Source organism: Oryctolagus cuniculus, chromosome 10, assembly GCF_051225735.1.
Source record: "Oryctolagus cuniculus isolate XC-2025 breed Fujian yellow rabbit chromosome 10, ASM5122573v1, whole genome shotgun sequence".
Lineage (NCBI taxonomy): Eukaryota > Metazoa > Chordata > Mammalia > Lagomorpha > Leporidae > Oryctolagus > Oryctolagus cuniculus.
The window spans coordinates 34266591-34289661 of NC_142876.1; the positions used below are offsets into that span (position 1 = coordinate 34266591).

Here is a 23071-nt window from a genome sequence, read left to right on the forward strand (position 1 = left end):
ATGGGTGTTTATTCCCAGGAACCATCTCACCAGGTGCATGCATAACTGAGAAAGTAGGTATTCTGAAGGAAGTGGAATGATAAGAACACAACCAGAGACCCTGCCAATGGAAAAATTAAATACTGTAAATTAGTTTGTGTGTTTTCATAACATGAAGATATAAGAATTTAAAAATCTGTTAGATGAACATTAAAGTGCCAAATATGTGGGAGCAACCAGAAATGGAAAGAAAAAGACTTTGGTTTATAAAATTTTCCATGATGCAAAGAACTGAAAACAATTTCTCTCTAGATACAGCCCTGACGCTTAGGGTGGCTGATCGCCAATGTGCAGGAACCTGTCACTTGTACAGTAGCTTTCTGAGACTCACCCCACCCACCCTCCTCCCCCGTTCCAGCACACACTGAATGTCACTTGCTCACTGAGCTCCACTGCAAAGAAGTTTTTTTTTTTTTTTTTTTTTTTTTTTTTTTTTTTTTTTTTTTTTTGCGGAGCATTAATTGACAGTTGGAGTCACAGCCTGAGTCTCTCCTTTGGAAAACTGCTAAACATTTGTTTCTCAAAGGCACACTCTTCAGATTTAAACTAACTGGATTCTGATGTTATATTGCCCCCTTATTTCTGGCCCCTAAGAATAACATCATTTCAGAAAAAAAAATGCATGTTTTCCTTTGACAATAAGCAATAATTAATTAATGTTATTTTTAAAAAATTTTGTTCTGATTCTTACAACTATTTTGCACAAAAATATGAGAAATTAGGCCTTGAACCATAAATATCACTACAGAAGTGGTCTCATAAGCAAGTCATAGGAGGGTGGGTCTGAATACAGAAAGGATCACTGCCATCTGTTCCTAAGTATTTTAACTGGTCGAATGTCAGATATTAGATGGAAGGGAGCTGACAGATGAGGGAAGAGCAGTAGCATCAGCAAAGATATCTAGGCTGATAATGTATTAGGACGTAAAGGATTATAATGGGAAAAGTGTTATCTTATTTCAAATTATTCAATTTGCAGATTTTTCTAAGTATCTTGTGTGTGTCAAAGAAAATTCAGAAAGAAATTCATATCTTCATATTAGTATTTTACGAGTCACTTGGTCTAGAAATTTCTCTATAATTACTCTTAAATCTCTTCTGTAACTCCTGCTATTTGGAGAGCCGAGATAAATTTGGATTCATCTAAGTGATCTGCAGATTTTATATTAGGAATTGACAGGAATCACTTTCTGTACCTCTGAGCCCCACAGGATAGCAAAGCTAATATCTAGTAGCCCAACGGTTAAAATAATTGATGAGTGTGTGTTGAATCCTCAAGAGAGGAGGGAGGAAGCAAGGAGGAGGGGGAGAAAGAGCAGCTTCGAGAGAGGAGAGGAAGGGGGCAGGTGCTGATTTCAGCCCTGTAGCGTCAGGATTGCGTCAATTCGGGTTTCAGCCACGTCTGGAGTCTCGGAGCCGAGCTTCTCAGAAGAGCCAAAACAGGAACGGAGGTGGCAAATCACTGTGCGAGGGCGAACGGACCTCCCTCTTCGCCTCCTCCCTGTTCCAGGCGCAGGTCTCCTGAGCTCAGCGCTGTTGTTTTCAGCACTCGGGAAAGCCGGCGCTTCAGATCCAAGCAAGTGAATCAAGCCAGGGAGTTTTCCGTTCAGCACCTCGGACAGAGCACGCAGCAAAAAATGGCTCCTATAGCTACCAGCAGAGAAGAATTTGGTAAGGAACTTCCTCAACTTAAGGCCACGATTGTTTTTTGGATGCTCCGGGGTTGACTGCGTTTCTTATCCTTTTTCCATCTCCACTGGGAATTGAACATAGATTTCCTATGTAGTTAATTTGAAAGGAAAATGACAACAGCAAACGGGCAATCGTGGCTTATTTCTGCAATTTCTTTCTGTCTCTGTGTCTTTCCTCTTTACATTTGTCTTCTCTAAGGGGGAATTTACCTTCACGAAGTTCTTCAACGTTCAGGTAGCTCTGTGAATTGTAGCATGCGCTGAGTAAAGGAACAGAAGTCCGTTGTTCATATTCTGATTTCATTTATTTGGTAGGGAATTCTTACATGTAGGTAAATCTGTGTTTTATGAGGAGGAGGCAGATATATCTGTGGTTACATAAGAGTTTGATCTGGTATAAAGCAACTTGCATACTGAGGGTTTGAGATGTATATTTTATTAGAGAGTGTGGCATAAGCATGCTTTTTTCCATTGTTTAGCATCCTCAAAATGTGTTGCTAGTGAAAGAATCTGATGATAATGCAGTTAAAGGGACTTTGTAAATTAACTGTCTCAGCCTATTTCATTACTGGTGAGGTAAGTGAAGCTCAAAGAGATGAGGAAAGTATTTCAGGTTGTGTCGTTATCCAAAAGCTGCTGGAAACTTGAATCGGAGCTTGTGTTTTCCAGTTGTTTCCTTTTTCCTATACAAAATTTTTGACGCCATAGCTTTCTTTCTCTGTTAAAGTAAAACTAGATGTATTTCTTATAAGAAAAAGTAGTATATTTAGCTTTAACTCTATTCTAAAGGCAAGAGATCAGAATTCTACTTACTTTACAAGCCTTTTTTCTAAAAAAAAACATGGTATTTTATAGAAGTTTGTGATTAACAGTGATATTTGCAAATGTGTGAAAATTTTTATTTAACTGAATGAAGCGACTCTGATCTTTGCTCTCAAAAGCTGAAGACCATATCAGTAGAGAATGCACAGGACTGAGTGAATCTTTTCATGCTTTACCAAATGTTTTTCCATTTGACATAAGTATTAAATACAGTTTATATTATTCTGGTCATATATGATTTTCTTTCACAATTTTCCACCCCATGTGATTGGATGTATATTATGATGTTTATTTCATGATCCTGATTGAAATCATAGTTGATTAATAGTGAAACATTTTTAGAGTCTGTGCTAGTGAAAATATGAGTCATATGTTCTATCATCAGCTTTCAGTCTACTTAGAAAAAATCATTTCCTACTGCTTTTATCGTTCTTACACCGGCTGAAGAATTGCTTCAGTTCAAGACTTTGGTTTTGCTCTTTGGCCTTGGATTATTAGAGTCTGTATGAGGGGTGTATTTTTCTGCCACAAAGACTTGAATAGTAGGAAAAACTGAAAGCTGATACTAAGTTTGGCTGGTTATCTTTAGCTCTTGCCTCATTCTTTTTCTGCAGCATTCACTGTTATATTTTACTCTATTTTAAGACATAGAAAATTTATTTCAGCTTTGCATGATTCAGTTTCTCAACATCATTAAACTACAGAATTTTATAATAAAGAAAAATATAATTATATGTTCAAAATGATAAATTGCTATTCTTTTCTTTTTGTTTTCCTGGATTTTTCTCTTATTTATTCTTCCTTAGTCTTATAGACTTTCAGTTTAGTTTTGTGATTGTGAAGTAGATGGCAGATTGTTTGAGAGAATAGGGAAGGAATAACAAAAGATTGATCTTCTTGGGATTATTTAAGCAAGGCTTAACCCTTTCCTGACTGTGACTTTTAACTTTATACTTTTTAGCTTTTGTAATAAAAAGAAAAGATTGAAATGGAAGTAAATGCACTTAACATTGCGTTTTAGTTATACTCACTTTGAATGTATTAAACAGCAACTCAATTGATATACTATGCCCAGATACAGGAGTACTGTTTTTATTTGCACATATACTAATCATCTATTTAGGAAATAGTGCTAATATATGAAATATGATAAGCTTTATGTATAATTACTATTATCTAATATAATAATTTAATGCACCCTCATTCAAGGAAAGAATGTAATTTCAATACCGTTACCATTGGCCATGTGGTTGTTTGCTAGGGAGAAATGGTTATGGATAAAACTGAACTCTAAATTATCTATTCTGCATCTCTCATTAGATGTTAAGAAATCCTGATTGAATTATAAACCTTGTTTTGTTTATATCCTACTTAAATGTAATTAATTTTTGTTTTGGATAATTCAAAGTTTATTGTGGGACTTGGGGTTAGTGTGCAAGGGGATTGCAGTGTTGTAAACATGATATTAGCATCCTGTTGCTCTTCTTTTTTGTTCTTTTTTATCCTAATGTATGAACATTTGTTTTACTGCTGTTCCACAGGTGGAATAAAAATTAATGAGTTTTTGGCAATCACAGATACTATTTCATTTCTTAACATTGCATGAACCATTGCAATTCTTGAATTTGCTGTTTAAATCCTGGATAAATAAAAACTACTAAGGATACATAATATCTCAGTGTTTCAGAATACATATTAAGTGTTTCAGGCTCAGTAAGGATTGATGCTTCTGGAAAGCCTCAAAAAACCAATTAAATAGTAATCAAGTTAGTACTGATCCATCATGTTGTAGCTGATTCATGCTATCTAAGAAAACAAAGATAGATCAGGGCCAGTATCCCCCACTCCCTATCCCCATATCTATCCAGGCCCAGCTCCACATTTTCATTTTATTTATGAAAAACTACTGAAATGCCAAAGTGTCTATCATGTTGTACTTTTTTCTGTGTGTCATACAAGGGATGTATTTACACTTGAAGTTCATGTGAACTATGTACGTAACAATCCCAGAATAGTTTGAAAATAGTCTGCCCAATGTACAGCAATTGGTATCTCTGTTCACTTTTCAAATAGGCTTGTATCTCCAACTTTGCTCCTTTAATATATGTTTGCCGATCATTTGATTTTTTCAGATGAAATCCCCACTGTGGTGGGGATCTTCAGTGCATTTGGCCTGGTCTTCACAGTCTCTCTTTTTGCATGGATATGTTGTCAGAGAAAATCTTCCAAGTCTAACAAGACACCTCCTTACAAGTTTGTGCATGTGCTCAAAGGAGTTGATATATACCCTGAAAACCTGAATAGCAAAAAGAAGTTTGGGGCAGATGACAAAAATGAAGCAAAGAATAAGCCGGCTGTGCCTAAGCACTCCTTGCATCTTGATCTTGAGAAGAGAGATCTCAATGGTAATTTTCCAAAAACAAACATCAAAGCTGCCAGCCCATCTGATTTGGAGAATGTGCCCCCGAAGCTCTTTTTAGAAGGAGAAAAAGAGGCAGTTTCCCCTGATAGCTTAAAGTCCAGCACTTCTGTTACTTCAGAAGAGAAACAAGAGAAGCTGGGAATTCTCTTCTTCTCTTTAGAGTACAACTTTGAGAAAAAAGCATTTGTGGTAAATATCAAGGAAGCCCGTGGTTTGCCAGCCATGGATGAGCAGACAATGACCTCCGACCCATACATCAAAATGACGATCCTCCCAGAGAAGAAACACAAAGTGAAAACCAGAGTGCTGAGGAAAACCTTGGACCCAGCCTTTGATGAGACCTTTACGTTCTACGGGATCCCCTATACCCAGATCCAAGAGCTGACCTTGCACTTCACGATTTTGAGTTTTGACAGGTTTTCAAGAGATGATATCATTGGGGAAGTCCTTATTCCTCTCTCAGGAATTGAATTATCTGGTGGGAAAACGTTAATGAACAGAGAGATCATCAAGAGAAACGTTAGGGTAATTAATTTTCAGTCCTTAAGTATTTATAAACAATCTTTTGTGTAGTTTTTTTTTGTATCAAGGGGGTTTTCATTAAAATTTTAAATTTGTATGTATCACCCTTATGTTGATTATTATTTATTATAACCAAGTGGAGGGCAAGGGAATTGAATAGATAAAAGAAAATTTAATGCAAAACTGAATCACTCAAATTATTTTAATGATATAAAATAAATATTCATATTTATAGACATTTAAATATCATTTATATTAATATATTTCCTAATTTCTATCAAAAGTATTTTGACCATCAATGCAACCTGCAAACACAGATTTCTTATCCACAAACAAGTTAACAAAAATGTTTCAAGGTCATTATTCTTGAATTTGAAATGGAAATTAAAAGTTGAATCAATTGTTCTTGAGAATTTGGAAGTTGTATTGACTTTCTGTGGACCTGCTTTCCAGAAAAGACATCACATTCTATTGAATTATACGTGTCCATCCCTATGTTGCATAATAGGAGTTGAGTTATTCTGCCATCATATTTATACTACCTTGGTAGTTCTGGGATTTTTAGAAAAGAACTAGATGTCACTTAAACAAATTTAACCTTAATTGCACTTTAAATCCAGAACTCAGTTGATTCCACTAGTGGTAATTCAGGATAATTTCTGCCTATTTTGCAGAGTTTATAGAGAATAATAAACATACTAATTTGCCTTTAAAATAATAGTGTTTTAGAGCTGAAAACAACTTTACAACTTGTTTCAGCCATCTCCTTGCCTTTTTTTGTGTAGAAACTAATAAAGGTCGGTGTCCACAGACATTACACAGCTTGTGTGATGCACAAGGCTCCTTTGTGGTACAGTGGAATGAAATGTTTGCTACCCTTGGTCTCCTTGGAATGTTTACTCTCATCACTTCCCTGTGCCAGAATTTGTATTATTGTATTGCAGTTTTAGTTTTTCCCCATCCATCATTCTTAGTTAATAGCAAAGCCCTAGTTAGCATTTTGTTACTTTCAGTTAAAACTTACACTATGAGTTCTTTAGTGTCTTACTGAATGTCTTTAAAATACAAAACCAATCTGAATGTCATTCAAATAATGAAATGACACTGTCCAAAACCAATGTACTAAAGATTTTTTGTCAATTCTTCCACGACTTCAATTCATTCCTTGAATTATACAGAAACATGATTTAGTAGGAAGGCAGAGAATTCTAATCCTATCAGCCTTCTGAGCTAGGAGAGTGGTAGGAGTCAAGAAATCTCATTTGATCTGAATTCAAATTCCAATAATGTTAATGCAAATGAATTTGAAGTTAAATCCAACTTACCATGAGTCATTTGACCATACACAGACCCATTCAAAAAATTTGGTAATTTTTTACGAATAATAACTTCAAAGTAAGGATGCTATTAAAATTAAAATCTGGAAATACACCCAAGTAGGATAGGCTTTCATTTAAATATCCTTTTAAACCTTTTTAAGCAATGGGTGTGGCCAACACATTTGAAAAATGTAACATTCTGCAATACCGGGAAAGACCACAAGATGGCAGGCAGTTGTTTCAAGGCAGTGATGGTAAGCACAAAAGCTTTTAGTCACTCTTGCATTACATAGCTTATCAAAATAAAAAATAAGTAGCAATATTACACTTACATAACAATGCAATTATATTTATTTTAAATTGTGATGAAAATACAAACTTTAGATTTAATAAACATAAAAATATATGTACTATGTTTCTCTTTGTTTAGAAGTCTTCAGGAAGGGGCGAATTACTGATCTCTCTTTGCTATCAGTCCACCACAAATACTCTCACTGTGGTTGTCTTAAAAGCTCGACACCTACCTAAATCTGATGTGTCTGGACTTTCAGGTAAGCAAGTTTATGAAACTCAGACTCTTGTGTAAGTGGTTAGTAATTGAGCAAAATAGTGAACAACTAACTTTGACATATGATTTTGTTTTCCCCTCTACTTAAAATCACAAGAGATGTGACTATTTTTCTACTACTCTTTTTGAATAACAATGTAACCAGTGCCACAGCGAGAAGAGGAAATTTACAGAGTTAAGTAAAGCTAGTTCGCGGTAGATGTCTGGCTGAATGTGTTAAGAAGACATCAGTGGTAACTGTTGAAATGAAAGGTTTCTGTCAAAAGTGCACAACTGGAAATAAAAGTTAGCTCAGGAGAAGAGTTAATTTCATATTTTAAACGACCTCACCTGTTCTCACTCTTTTCATTATTTATTGCTATTTTCCCTCTAATTCTAAACATATTTTAAGAATTAGCTTTTAGTCTTGTGACTAACTTTTAAAAAATGAAGCAAAACACAACAGATCATCAACCCTTCTTTTACAAGACAGTGAGCAAGAACATATACTGTGGGTTAAAGTAATCTGACCCTAACATTTCTAAGCATATTCTTGCATATGTTTCTTAAACTCTGTACAAACTGGATATAATAATACTTACCTTAAGGGCATTGTGAAGCAGGAAATATATACCTCATAAATGCCATCTAGTGCTGTCATTATTATTATGTAATGACAGAAGTTGAAAAACATGGTCTTAAAATTTAGCTTAGGTGGCTAAAATTAACTCATAAGCAATAACCAGAAAAATGTCAAAATAATGTAATTGAAGATGTAATAAAGTAAAATGATCCTAAAATCCAGACATGAAGTCTGACACAGGGAGGATCAGCACTAGGAAACACAAAGTGAATCTTCCTGGTGATTAAAGAACTACAGCAAGTTGAAGCAAGGAAGAGCACTGCCATTGTTGGTTCCAAGTCCCCACTGAACAGAATAAACAGCCCCAGCTCAGAGACAGACAGACAGACAAGGTCACAGAATTCATTTAGGTTAGATATTGCCTAAGGGTTTGTTTGTTTATTTATTTATTTACTTATTGGTCGTTCTGTCCCATTATCTGGAGTCAGTTGTTAGTAATCAGAATGTGTTATAAGTTATCTCCTCTTTCTGTCATTATTCCTTTCTTGTCAACTGCTTTCCTATTTTTCCTTACTTTCGATCTTGTTGGTGAGAGAAGTCCCTCTGGCTTGCACTGTTCCCAGAGTGACCAGTTTTCATTGTCATGGGCTGATCTCTAAGGACAGTTATCTGGAGATCAGGCCTTCAGCTGGGCTATGACGTTGTAATGCCTGATATGTACTGTTGCAGATCCCTACGTCAAAGTGAACCTGTACCATGCCAAAAAGAGAATCTCCAAAAAGAAGACTCATGTGAAGAAATGCACCCCCAATGCTGTGTTCAACGAACTGTTTGTTTTCGATATTCCTTGTGAGGGTCTTGAAGAAATAAGTGTTGAATTTCTGGTTTTGGATTCTGAAAGGGGATCTCGAAATGAGGTGATAGGGAGGTTGATCCTTGGTGCCACAGCAGAAGGAAGCGGTGGAGAGCACTGGAAGGAGATCTGTGACTACCCCAGGAGGCAAATCGCCAAATGGCATATGCTCTGTGATGGTTAGCATCCTGGCCATGACTTAGAACTGAAGCATTTTTATTAGACAAGGAGAAATTTTCTTTCTATCTGTTAACGTGATTGCAAGCTTGTGACAGCAAGCTACCTTTTTTGTTAGGTATGGATTGAACCAGTAGTCAGAGACGAACTGTAAATGTGTATCATGACAATTCCCCCCTTTTATTAGAGATATTGGATAAATTTTCATAAGATATTCAATTTCCCCTGTGAATCACCAGTGACAGAAAAGGAAGTAGTCAAGCATTTTGTGAATACTGCGTAAGAGTTTCAAGTTATGGTTGTGGTTTAGAAGGAGATGATCTCATTGGAACATGTCACTGGATGTCCATGTGATTGTTAAGATTTAAATGTAAAAAGCATGCCTTCTCTTATGAAAATTCATCCATTTCTCTGCAGGTTGGGGAAACCAACTTTTCTTTAAATCCAAAGATATTAAAGAAATGTTCTATAGTTTGTTATTGATTATGTCATGTGCATATGATTGTCCTGCATATAAAAATATCTGGTCATTTCTCTTCAATTTTTAATTATTTGATACAGTTTTTATCATAACAGAAATAACTTAGGTTCATTTTAAAAAGACAGTGAACAAGCTGAGAAATCACTTTATCAAAGGGCTGAATTGAGAATACTGTGGCTGAAATATGGTTTTTCTTCTGCTTAGGTTACATGTGAGTCAAATGTTGTAAAATATAACCTCACATAAGAACCATGGCCTTGAATTATTCACTGCCTGTCACAAGCCTCACTGTGGCCTAAGAAACCCCTATTCCCTTCGTAAAGTTGTTGAATTAGCTAGTGGATACAGATTTAAAGTTCAGCTAGAAATCCAGTTAGAAACAAAATTTTCTTATAGGAAATGTGTACAGTGTGCAAGTGTACTTTCAAGGCCATCCTCTGTACCCAGAGTGAGCATGACCACCTAATTATTCATTTAATTTATTCTTTGCCAGAAATAACTAAGCTACTATTTGAAAAGAAGGAAAAAAGTCTTTGAAGGTTTGTACATTGCCAGATAGAAAGTGTTATTTAAACCAACAAACTAACAAGCTAAGTAATATGGCTTAAAAATAGTTAAAGAGCAAGCCTAATATAATTTACGTATGTTCACACAAAATATACTTAGGCAGTCAAATTAGCAGAACAAAGTATGTGTTTTACTTATCTTTTCTAGGCTAATTTGTCTTGAGCTCTTATCTGTAGAACAGTTTACAGACTTGTATCTTGTACCATTTTCCAGTGTCAGGATCCTAAAATTCATTCAAAACCTATTACAGGAAAGCAGCACCCTATGATTCTTTAGAAAGAATCAACTCAAAGGCAATGCACTATATTTGGATTTTTAGTGAAGTATGAGTGAAACTTGGGTACAGTTGAATTATTAAATATGCAAGTTAGAAAAAAGTCTACTGAAAATGTACATTTTTGAGTCAGGTTTTGTGTCAGTACTTTAGCAGATTTTGAGAATGTGTTTGATATCACAGTGTTTGTAAAATTCTATGAAAATGCATTTTTTCAAACAACTTATACACGCTTTTTATGATTATACCTAATATAAAAATGTCTTTCATTCTGTCTGTACAAAAATTGAAAATCAGCCTCTTTTTTTGTGCTTTAAGCTAACTTTGGTATTGAGAAAGAATACTCCCCATTTATTGTCTTCATTACACTACAAAGTCGCATCACAGCACTGTGGTCCACTCAGCATTTCTGTAAAAGCAACATGCAATGAACTTTGGTCAGTGTGTAGTCTGGATAAATCAGATGGCCTTTTCATGTCTGTACATGTAGCATCACAGGCCGTAGAATATGACATATTTTGGAGTTCTGAGAGTTCTGAGGACTCAATCTAAATATTCTTTTGTAGCAGCCAGAAGTTAATCATCGTACCAGCTGAAACATGACTGTTAGACGAGGGTGATTTTTTTAAAGTGGAACAACAAAACCAACCACAGAAACTTTTTGAATTACAGTGGGTAATTTGTAAATAGCTTTAATTTTGAAAATCTGAAGTGTTTTTGAGTGTGAAACGTTGAGTAAAACTATTTATGACTGCTTTCAATAAAAGAAAGAAGAAAAACAAGAAAGGAATAGAAATGGGCAGGAAGATATATGTCATCTGAAAACCGTATTGTTTTCTATTGTATTACAATATCAATGTGAATATCTCGAATTCTGTTACAGTTCCTGCAACATATTAAACTTGTAAATTAATTGTTTGTCTAATTAGCCAACTAACCACCCTAATGGGGAGTTGTCCATGTTTGAAGAACTGTGTAACTCAGTAACTGACTTGTTCTGATGTTTAACTCAATAGAAGTGATTTGGAAGAGAGCATGGTGTACGAGATGGTGTCTGTTCTTTTGTGCAGCTCTATATGATGTTTGTAAGACCATGTTTGTAAGACATGAATAAATTGCTGCTTTTGCCCAATCCATTTCAGTTCATACTTTCTGCCAGTGGACTCTCTACTAAGGCTTCTTTTAGTGGGGGCTGACTTTCAGCTTTTCCTAACAGATCTCCTGGCATACACTAGTGAACATTAGTGACAGCACCTGGATCTTCCATACACTTTTTATTTTGTCGATTCCTAATGACAATATCTTGAGGCAGATATCATTGAGGAGCAAAATTCAGGCTGAAGGAGCTTAAGCAATCGACTGAATTATACACGGATGATGAGCAAAAAGATTTCAAGGCAAATCCCCACTCTTTCTTCCTTAACACACTACTCTCTTTAATGGGGCCTCATCAGTGGTTCTGTTAGATTGTTTTTATTTATTTATTTTTTATGTGAAAGATGTATATATGCAGAGAGATCTCCCTTCTGCTGTTTCACTCCCCAAATGAAAGCCTGAAACAGCTGCACTGGGTGTTGGCAGTTGGAAGCTGGCAGCAGAAAATACAATCAGAGTTCCCCACATGAGTATCAGAGGACACACACTTGAGCCATAACCACCATCTCCTAGTGTGAAAGTTACCAGAAGGGTAGAATCAGGAGCACAATATCTCAAACCTGGATACTTGTATACGAGATATGGGTATCTGAGGCAGTGTCTTAACCGTTGTTCCAAAGCTTGGCCATGTTAGATTCCTAGAGAGTCATATTTCCACTCCTTTCTAAATTGTATTCACTTATAACTATTTTAGTTACTTTTTTGCTACTATGTTCAGTCACATTCTTTATGTACTTTTCCTTTTTTCTATTTTATAATTTTCTCATTTTAATTTCTTTCATTATCTATTTTACACTACTGCCTTTCTCTTATGTTTTTCAATAGACTGAGATAGTAAAATGGTGCAGAAATGGATGCCTTATTTCTTTCCAAATAAAAGGACGACATCAAGGGCATCTGCTATGTTCCCATCAGACACAAGGTGAGGTGAATGGGGATGATGGGATATATCATCAGGAGCATCGATATTTTTATAGCTCTGCTCCATGGAGAAGTGTGCAATGGTGATCACACTGGGAAAAATGGTGAATAGAATTTGCTGGCATTATATTTCTGCTTCCAATCATAATTGCTGAATTAAGAATGTGTCACAGGTATACTAAAAGAGTTATATGACCATGACATTTAAGAGTTCAAATGCATTTTAAGAATAGCCACCTGACAAAAGCTCAGAGGCACTGAGCAGATTTTGCAAGATTCGTCATCAGGAAAATATGAACTAAATCTGTGGTAAGATTCCATTTTACATCTGTTAATGAAACAGCCATTAAAAATGGAAAATATTGATTGTTGTTAATGAGTGGAAGAAATGGACTGCTCTTATATTCCTGGAAGGTATGGAACATGTCCACTTACTTTGAAAAATAAGTTATCAACTTCTTAAAGCAGTAAACATACACTTTAACATATGGCCTAATCATTTCACTTCTAAATATATACCTAAGAGAAATGAAAGCATCTCTTTGCACAAAGACTTGCACATTTTTTTTTTTACAGGCAGAGTTAGAGAGAGAAAGAGAGAGAGAGAGAAAGGTCTTCCTTTTCCATTGGTCCACCCCCCAAATGGCTGCTGTGCCAATCTGAAGCCAGGAACCAGGTGCTTCTCCTGGTCTCCCATGCGGGTGCAGGGCCCAAGCACTTGGGCCATCCTCCATTGCCTTCCCAGGCCACAGCAGAGAGCTGGACTGGAAGAGGAGCAACTGGGACAGGATCCGACACCCCAACTGGGACTAGAACCCATGGTGCCAGAGCCGCAGGCGGAGGATTAGCCAAGTGAGCTGCGGTGCCAGCCTTGCACATGCTTTTTTATATCAGCTTTAATTGCAATAATCAAAATCTAGAATCAAGTCAAATGTTCCTCAATAGGTGAATGGATAAGTAAATTGTAGTATAGGTACATGATGGAATACTATTCAGCAATAAAAATGAGTGAAGATTTGATAAATGCAGCAACATAAATGAATTTCACAATAATTTTGTTTAGTGCATAAGAAAGTTAGACTTTCATCTCCTAAAAAGTACAGTACACTATAGACTCTGCTTATTGAAAATTGAAGCCACTATAAATTAATCTACAGTCAAAAAATGAAATCAGGGTTTACTTGGAGCTGGTGGAGGAGATACTGGGAGTTGTGAGTGAGAGAGATTAAGAGGGGTTGGAAACAAATTTCTAGGAAGATGAACAAACTAATTTTCTTGAATGTGGTGATGGTCTCATGGATGTCGTACAAGTACCAAAATATGTGAAATCATGCACTTCAAATATGTGCAGTTTATTGTATGTGAATTACAGCCAATAAAGCTGATATGGGGGAAGAGCATATAATAGAAACTATGTATAGTTAAATCAAGAATGGGATTATAATACTTATATTACTACAAAAAACATGATTCCTGAAATATTTGTAGCTTTATGTAATCTCCCTTGGGAGAAGTTTTTTTTTTTTTTTGTCATAAAATTACATCTCTCTAGGAATATTTAGTTATCTGACTGCTTTTTAAAGTCATTTGAGAAAGTCCTTGTGTAATTTTGCCACCAATTCATTGTTCATTTAAGAACATTTTTATGGGGGCCGGCGCTGTTGCTCACTAGGTCAATCCTCCACCTGTGGCGCTGGCATCCCGTATGGGTGCCAGGTTCTAGTCCCGGTTGCTCCTCCTCCAGTCCAGTTCTCTGCTGTGGCCCGGGAGGGCAGTGGAGGGTGTCCCAAGTATTTGGGCCCCTGCACCTGCATGGGAGACCAGGAGGAAGCATCTGGCTCCTGGCTTCAGATCAGCGCAGTACTGGCTGTTGCGGCCATTTGGGGAGTGAACCAACAGAAGGAAAACCTTTCTCTCTGTCTCTTTCTCTCATTGTCTATAACTCTGCCTGTCAAATAAAAAAGAAAAAGAACATTTTTGTTTGCATTTTATTTGTTTTTAAGAAACTGAGTTTTAAATTCCTTTTCACTTTTAGTTATGTGAGATATTTACAATGTTCCAAAGCTAAATTTAGAAATAAAATAGATTAACAGATGGTAATTTTCCACTTATACACTCAACCTATTTCCTCCTCTCCTATATATCTCCTATGATAAATTTTCAACATTTTCTGTTCATCCTTCTAACTTTTAAAGCAAGTAAACATGTACATATAGTAAAATTTAATTCTTTATCAGATCAGTATAGGCATGCACGATGCATTTTCCTCTCTTTTCTCTATTCACTTATCATTGCACTCTAGAGATAATTCCCTGACTATATAGTGAGGTAATCCTCATTGCTCCTCAGAGCTGTATTCTACTCCTTTACAGCATCATGGTTTACCTTTAAACCTGTCAAAATAGAAATTTGGAAACTGTTTTTACTCTACCACTATCAATTCCTGATGAGGCCAGCGCTGCGGCTCAATAGGCTAATCCTCCGCCTTGCGGCACCGGCACACCAGGTTCTAGTCCCGGTAGGGGCGCTGGATTCAGTCCCGGTTGCTCCTCTTCCTGTCCAGCTCTCTGCTGTGGCCCGGAAGTGCAGTGGAGGATGGCCCAAGTCCTCGGGCCCTGCACCCGCATGGGAGACCAGGAGAAGCACCTGGCTCCTGGCTTCGGATCAACGCAATGCACCTGCTGCAGTGCACCGGCCGCGGTGGCCATTGGAGGGTGAACCAATGGAAAAGGAAGACCTTTCTCTCTGTCTCTCTCTCACTGTCCACTCTGCCTGTCAAAAAAAAAAAAAAAATCCATGATGAGGAAGAAATATGTGTTTCACTGCACTTCACATTTCCATAGTAGCTAGGTGGAGTTTTGCATATAGGAACTTAATTTATACTTACTTAATTAACAAAAGCTTGTGCCATTGCAAATTTTAGAAAAGTGATTCAGGTTTATAAACATTACTTCTCATATCAGGAAGGGAAGGAAAGAGCACTCTAAAAGTTTTTCAATAGCCTCTGCTGAATTCACAGGCAGTTTTGACTAAGGAGACTCCATTAACGACACATGATCCTTGGATAGGAAATGGGCCTTATTCACATCTTCAGATGGCTCATCTAACTCAGTTTGCAGACAGCACTGATGGTATTAGTCCCACTGTTACTATAGAACTTCAGTACTAGTACTTAAACATTATACTTGGGATTATTTGCCTGAAGTTCCTATTATTGCTCAATGGAGAATCTTCCTGAGATACTCACTTTTTTTTTTTTAAGATTTATTTATTTTACTTGAAGGTCATAGTTACACACAGAGAGGAGAGGCAGAGGGAGAGCGAGAGCGAGAGAGAGAGAGAGAGTGGTCTTCCATCTGCTGGTTCACTCCCCAACTGGCCAAAGCCAGGAGCCAGGAGCTTCGTCTGGGCCTCCCACATGGGCGCAGGGGCCCAAGGGCTTGGACCATCCTCTACTGCTTTCCCAGGCCATAGCAGAGAGCTGGATGGGAAGTGGAGTAGCTGGGTCTCGAACTGGCCCCCATATGGGATGTCAGCACTGCAGGGTGCAGCCTTACCTGCTACGCCACAGCTCCAGTCCGATACTCACTGTTATAACTCAAATATTTACTGGATTAAAATTTCAAACTTAATAATACAGGACATTTGCTAGTTTATATAATATTCCTCTTCATCTACTTCTGCTTAAGATAAATCTCATAATGTTCTCTAATTTAAAACCACACAGTTGGTACAATGGAGTGAATATAGTTAAAAAATAAAGTATTGTATATTTTAAAATGTTTAAGAGAATATTTTGAATGTATTCACCACCAGGCACCAACAACAGGAATCATCATGCTTATCCAGAGAAAAAGAGAGACACACAGAGAGAGGAAGGAAGATCCAGGGGGAGACAGAGACAGAGAGATTGTGTATATACTATAACGTCATTTTGAAAACAGCTTTTCTGGCAAGAAACTAGTAAGCAGTATTTCACTAATATTGATACGCATATATAAATAATGATTTAGTAAAATAGAGAAGAGACACAGACACCATGCTGATTGCCTTTATCACTACTATAATAACAAATAGCTAATTTCTTCATGAAATATAGACCTGATTTTAATTTAAAAGTGATAAAGATTTACTTTAAAATACAAAAAGTATTTTTATGATTTTATCCTGCTTAATGCATAATGTGCATTGCATAGCAAGTGAAAAGAAAGTATGCCATAGGCCTATATTGAGATCAAAATGGCAGTTAGGACACGAAAGCCAAAGTCCAAACTCTGTTATCAGCATTGGCAAGTCAATTTCTTTCTATTGATTGAAGATTCCATGATTCTTCTGTTGGTCCCAAGAAATCCTCATTTTATTTTGATATTCTTTAGTCACTCACTACATCTTGTAGATGCATCTTCCATCATTTTCATGATGAATGTCCTGGGGAAAAAAGAAATTTCCAGCAACAATGCTGAAAAAAAAAAAAAAAAAAAAAAAAAAAAAAAAAAAAAAAACCCTGTTTGAGTATTTGGTTAATACAGACCTTTGTTTTTTCTGTCAATACTGTTCTTCACTGTACTTTGAACAAAATGGACCCTGCTACTTCTCAGACCCATCAAACATACTGCTCTTTTATAATCTTGCAAGTACATCCTGTGCCTCTGTCATGCACTCTATCCCAGTCAGAATTCCAGTTGTATTGCTTCCTCCACTTCCTCTAGATACCTATTCAATATCCTTTCATCAGGGTACACTCTTTGATTTACCATTTTCTGGACCTCCTCTACATAATTTTTCTCCACAGCTCTTAATCCCTCATCTATTTGCTTATTTACTTTCTGTCTGCAATCTCTAGAATGTAGATTTCATCTGAGAAACAAGGGATTTTATTGTCAAGTCTCAGAACAATAACTTAGATATTCTGAATACTTAGCCAACATTAAATTTATATATGAATGGAAGAAACCAGGCACAAAATATAAAAAGCAGGAAAAAAAGATGTATAAGAATGAAACTGACAACTTATGATTTATGTTATGATTTATTATTAATAGCCCATGTCTATGTTTCTGTGAAATAACAATCTTCTACTTTCTACCTTTTATACATGGTTAGTGGTGCATTAAGTCTGTAATTATAAAGTGAATTGAAAGCATGTTATTGTAAAAATTAAAGGATAAAAAAGAAAGAAAGGAAGGAGTGGGGAGTGAGGATGGGAGGGAGATAGGAAATCATGGTTATCGTCTTAGAATTATATCTATGAAAAACATGAAATCTGTTCTTTTTATAGTAATAACAATAAATAAAAAAGAAATTGTACTATATACTTAAAAATGTTGCCTCTTTAGTCAAGACCCATTCAAGTTATTGACATGGAATAAAAGCAATAGATCTAGAGTGTAGTTTCCTTTCGATACTCCAGGGAATGATTTGCATTTTCTGTCGTCCAATAGTGGATAAGGAAAGCAGTCACCTCATTCTGCAGCATGTCATCCGATTTCCAACTTTCTTCTTGAAGGCTTCTCTTAAATGTAGGTAAAAATTTCGTAGGTGGACATTTTGAAATCTTATGTCCCTACTAAGTCCCCATCACAAGAATGACAAAAGGACGTGGTCATGTAGGTAACAAACAAGATCTGCACCCTTTAATTTTAGCTTTTATTCAGTTCCTTAAGTTAAAAAGACCTAACCAGAGTGAAATACACCATTAAGAAACCTGCATGCAGGATATTCAGATACTCAGCATACAACACTTTCAGAAATTGTGTCTGACTTTTGGAAAATGATTTCCATAAATTGACAACTCCTCCCTTACAACCAAAGTGAAAAGGCTAAATCTAACACGGATGTGCTGGAAGTAAAGTGGGACACAATGAAATTCCACCCAAAGAACACAGGACTGCTCATTTTTCTGTTATGATTTGAAATAACGTCCAAGAGATGAAAATGTTACCATTGACATCAAAGATTTCATATATGGTTACAAGTCAATATAGCGATTTCAGCTCTGTGAACTTAAGGCTGAGTAAGTGAAGAAAACCCTCTTCTTCTTTGAAGGACAGCCACTTCCCATTGTGGCATCTTGCAATTCTGATTCATCAAGAATGGCAAAAATCAGGAAGGCTGTCTTACAAAGCCATAAACTTTAATCAAAATATGAAGGATATACTTTTGGGACTTGCAGATGTTAAGGAGATCCAGGCAACCTAACATCCTAACTGAATAAAAAATGAGATTTTGGTAAGCTGCCATGAAAACAATGACTTCAGAGTTTAACCAGGTGGAAGATAGATCAGGGAAGTATATACTACTTCACAGAGCTGGATTGGCACATAGGCAATATATAAGTAGTTGCATGGTGCTTCATATTCTGGACTATCTAAATAACATAAATTTATCTGCATTTTCACAAAGAGTTTGGTGTAGCATGACGTGGAGTCAGAGGATCAGAAATGGATAAATCATTGAGAATCTGGAATGAGGTCCCTAACTAAAGAGAAGAATAAGGATTTCTATTGCCTTATGGAAATGAGGAAAGGAAATAAGATGTGGAATATAATGAAGAAAGACTAGGGATTGGCCCTGAGTTATAGTGGGTAAAGCTGCTGCCTGCAATGCCGGTATCTCATATGGGCATCAGTTTGAGTCCCACCTGTTCTACTTCTGATCCAGCTCTCTGTTATAGCCTGAGAAAGCAGTGGAAATTGGCCCAAGTCCTTGGGCCCCCGTACTCACATGGAAGACCCGGAAGAAGTTCCTGGCTCCTGGCTCCTGGCTTCGTATCGGCCCAGCCATTTAGGGTGTGAACCAGTGGATGGAAGACCTGCCTCTCTCTGCCTCTGCCTCTTTGTAACTCTTCATTTCAAATAAATAAATAAATCTTTAAAAAAAAAAAGAAAAGAAATATTAGGGAAGGAAGCGCTCTCATATAGTAATTCTATAAAAATTCATTTCCTCTGACTTCCTCATTTCTAAGAAGCTATTATTTTTCTGGCCATACTAATTAGACATGACTCTACATTCAGCCGTCATCAGTAGTTGTTTCAATTCTAATACTTCTAGTTCCAATATTTGAAGTCAATCTCTCATTCATTTCCAACTCCACAGTCTTGTATTTCCAACAGCCTTCAGGAATTTTTACCCACGTGCACACAAGCAAACTCTTCATGCACAGCTGTTTTCTCCCACTAAGCTGTCAGTTTTTCTCCCTATGGTGATGCTCCGGAAGTTTCAGGAACTCAACTGAAGCTTTCGTAAAGTTACAGAAGGCTGCCTTCTGAAGTTGCATCAGCACTGAAACATGCTCCCATTGCAATCAATGCGTCTGTCTGAGGATACTCCATGTGCTTGGAATACCTACATTGTCAGTGCTCAAATCATATACTGTTTCCAAGTTATCACAATGTAATAACTTTTTCATAGAAGTAAGAGCAGTCACCTATCTCCTAAGTTTGTATCAAATTTCCAATCTTAGAGATTCTCTTTCTCCTGCCAAAAAAAGCTTTTCATTTCAGTCTTTCCAGTTTGCACAGTGCCAGTTGGCTGTGAATATGAGTTGCATGTGCCATGGCTCATTGGTAAGCTCATTGATGTTGCAGCAGAAAGCAACCTGAATGAATTCTTTTATGGTACTAAAAATCTTCCTATACTCTTTGAAAACATCTTCCTATACTCTGCCATTCCTAACACATTACTTTTGGATTAAACTTACGTGTCCAATTTTTTCCACTTTGGATGGATTTTTCCACTATATTATTTCATGGCTTCAGTTAAAAACAACACTGTCATCACCGTTGTAGGTCCCCTACTTGATTCCAATGCCCTCCTGAATCCCAGAAGAAGCAGTGCCCAGTGTGGAACTACAAGAGTTCTGTGGTCTCTAGTCCTAGGGAATTGGATTTTTTGCTTAGCACTGAATCACTAGCCTCAAGTTAAATAGTGGCCAAAATTATTATGGTGATATTGTGAATCATCAGAATTCTGGTCTTTAAGAAGCTAACTCAGTGCTCTGACATTTTGAAATTTCTCAGCTCCCTAGACAGTACTAAATAATTTGGTCCTACAAAGATTAAGGGATGTTTTCAAAGTAGTAAAAATAATTTGTGCAATGGCAGTGTCCTTTGGAGGCAAGTGGTGCATTTGAAGAGCAATGGGGATTTATTTCAAACCAGAGAAAGTATTGGGTACACAAAAGCTTGAAAATTTGTAACTGACAGGATTAGGTGTTCAACTAAACATGATAACAACCCTAGAAGCCTCAACAACAACAAAGTAGATGTATGTATAAAACTCTTAAATTATAGGCCAAATTGCATTACATACTTTAATAATGACATAGAATAAGGTATATAATAGTGAATATATAATAGTGAATGGAGAGATAAATTATAACAACAAATTTACTAATATTCATAAAATGTGATCTTGAGATCAACTTAAAAGTCTGGAAGTTTGTAAATATTTACATGTGGAAAATATGGTTATCAAAAATTATCAACTAATCAATTGTGAATGAGAGAAATATGTTTAAAGAGATAGATTTATAAACATATGCTTCAGCTATGTTTTGGAAAGTCATGTATGAATGGTCTACTGGTAAGGATTTTGCATATTCTTCTTTGCATGTTTATTGAATTAAATGGTTTTGTTTTTGTATCTCTTTGGGTTCTGATATTTAACATAAAATGGAAAGAATTGAATATGTGGAGTTCCAAATTCCAGCTGGTTTATTTTATGTATGTTTCTCCCAATAAGACATAATCTCAATAGATTGCTGAAAAATGATCTTTCTGTTCAAATATGCATCTCTAATTCTAAGCATGTAGAAAGAAAAGCTGAAAATGAAAATTAAATTTCATATCATATATTTTCCCTGGCTTAGTTATAAATTTGGAGTGGTGCAGTGACAGTATATCTTGATGAATGGTTGCTATTAAATCATAGAATTCCCCTCCTTCTATTCTCCCCTTGATAAAGTGTGTGTCTCAGTTCTTTATTTTATGTCAAAATGAAGTGTATTGTCTCTTGAGGACACAGCATACGTTAATCATATGAGCATGTAATTTAACATCTGTAGGAATTCTCAAGAAAGTGACTTCTCAAGTCTTACCTAGTTTCTTTATAAATAAGATCTAATGTGATAAATACAAATATATAATATTTTCACATATGGGATTGTGATTATTGTCATGAATACTAACATTATCACTATTATCAAATAATAATATTGAGTATAATACTATTAGTATCATATTCATGAAGTACATGGAAACCATTGTCTTTATAGTAATATCATATTAACATGAGAATAATATATTAATAAATTCATTACAGAATAAAATGTAAATAAATTAAAAATGGAGAGAATCTAACCATTTGCAACAACATAGATCAACCAACAGGACAATGTGTCAGGTGAGATAATAATCACAGGACAAACTAATTATTATCCTAATATGAAATGTCTTTAATAAGCAAACTTAGATACAGAGAATATAATGGTGGTTTTCAAGAGTTATTATGTGTCCTATACATAGTAGATGATAGTAATGACCCTGAATACCCTTTATTCTCAACTTTAATTGATATAAGAGAAATGGGAACTTGTTGAATGATTATGAAATTTCAGGTATGTTGGATGATATGTTCTAGATATCTGCTGTATAAAATTGCCTTTAATTAAATTTTTTGTACTTTAGAAATTTTTAACAGAGCAGATATGATGTTAAGCATTGTTAACATCATATTCCTACCAAAACATAGAAAATAAACAAAAACTAGGAGGGGTTGTTGGGCAGATCTATCATCTTCATTATGGTAATGGTATCATGACTGATTCGACAGGCCCAAACTCGTCTGACTGCATAAACTAAATTTCTGAAGTTCTTGTGTATCAGTTAGATGCCGAGAAAGATGTTTTTACAGGGGAAAAAAGAATTACCTTAGGAGCCACTGCTCTTTTCCTGAACTCAATGCTTTGGGACTATTTCTTTGCCACCTATAACATGCAGAGGCACTGAATCCCCAGGCACTGACTCCCGTTTCTGGAACATCCTTTCCTCTCACCTATGAAATGATACTTTGTCAATGTCTTACTGTGAACCAGCTCTGGTTTATGGTATGATAAAAACAGGCTTTAATGAATTGATCAGGAAATCAAAATTGTTCAATTGCATTGGATGATTTGTGCTACTTTCCTGGAGTTAGAAAGAAGTGATCAAATTAAAACACATATTTCTGTGGCCACAAGACGTAACTATACTTTCTGGCAGCAGAATACCTGGAGCACAAACTCATTCTGAATGGGGACGAACTGATGCAGAACATTCTGTTCATTCTAACGTCTTCAGACCCAGAAGTATATTCCCTAGGCTTCCATAAAGACAGCCTTATACATGGAGGACCCGTCCCACCTTCTACGTTCCTCTCCTTCAGCAACAGGGAAAGATTACTCTTCCTTTATCTGGGAAAGGCTAATGGGCAAGGACATGCATACAAAGTGATGCTGTCATCTTATGAGGAATTTTCAAGAGTTAAATTTTCAAAAGGAAAAGTTTCCTTTTCCTCTACGCTATTGGTGTTTGAAAAGGATTCAGATATAATTGCTGTTCCTAATGACAGCGACCACCCTCATAGGAGACCTGGATGAAGATTTGGCCTTGCCCAGCCCAGCCATTGTGGCCATCTGGGGAGTGAAACAGTGGATGGAAG

General features: G+C 36.2%; 1 protein-coding gene across 1 annotated transcript; it reads left to right on the forward strand.

Moving 5' to 3' along the window:
- The first annotated feature begins 1403 nt into the window (after positions 1–1403).
- Positions 1404–11433, forward strand: SYT4 (synaptotagmin 4). The gene is made up of 4 exons (XM_002713509.6): positions 1404–1710; positions 4685–5499; positions 7246–7366; positions 8675–11433. The coding sequence occupies exons 1-4, from the start codon at positions 1677–1679 to the stop codon at positions 8980–8982; spliced, it is 1278 nt and encodes a 425-aa protein (XP_002713555.1). The 5' UTR covers positions 1404–1676; the 3' UTR covers positions 8983–11433.
- The last annotated feature ends 11638 nt before the right edge of the window (positions 11434–23071 follow it).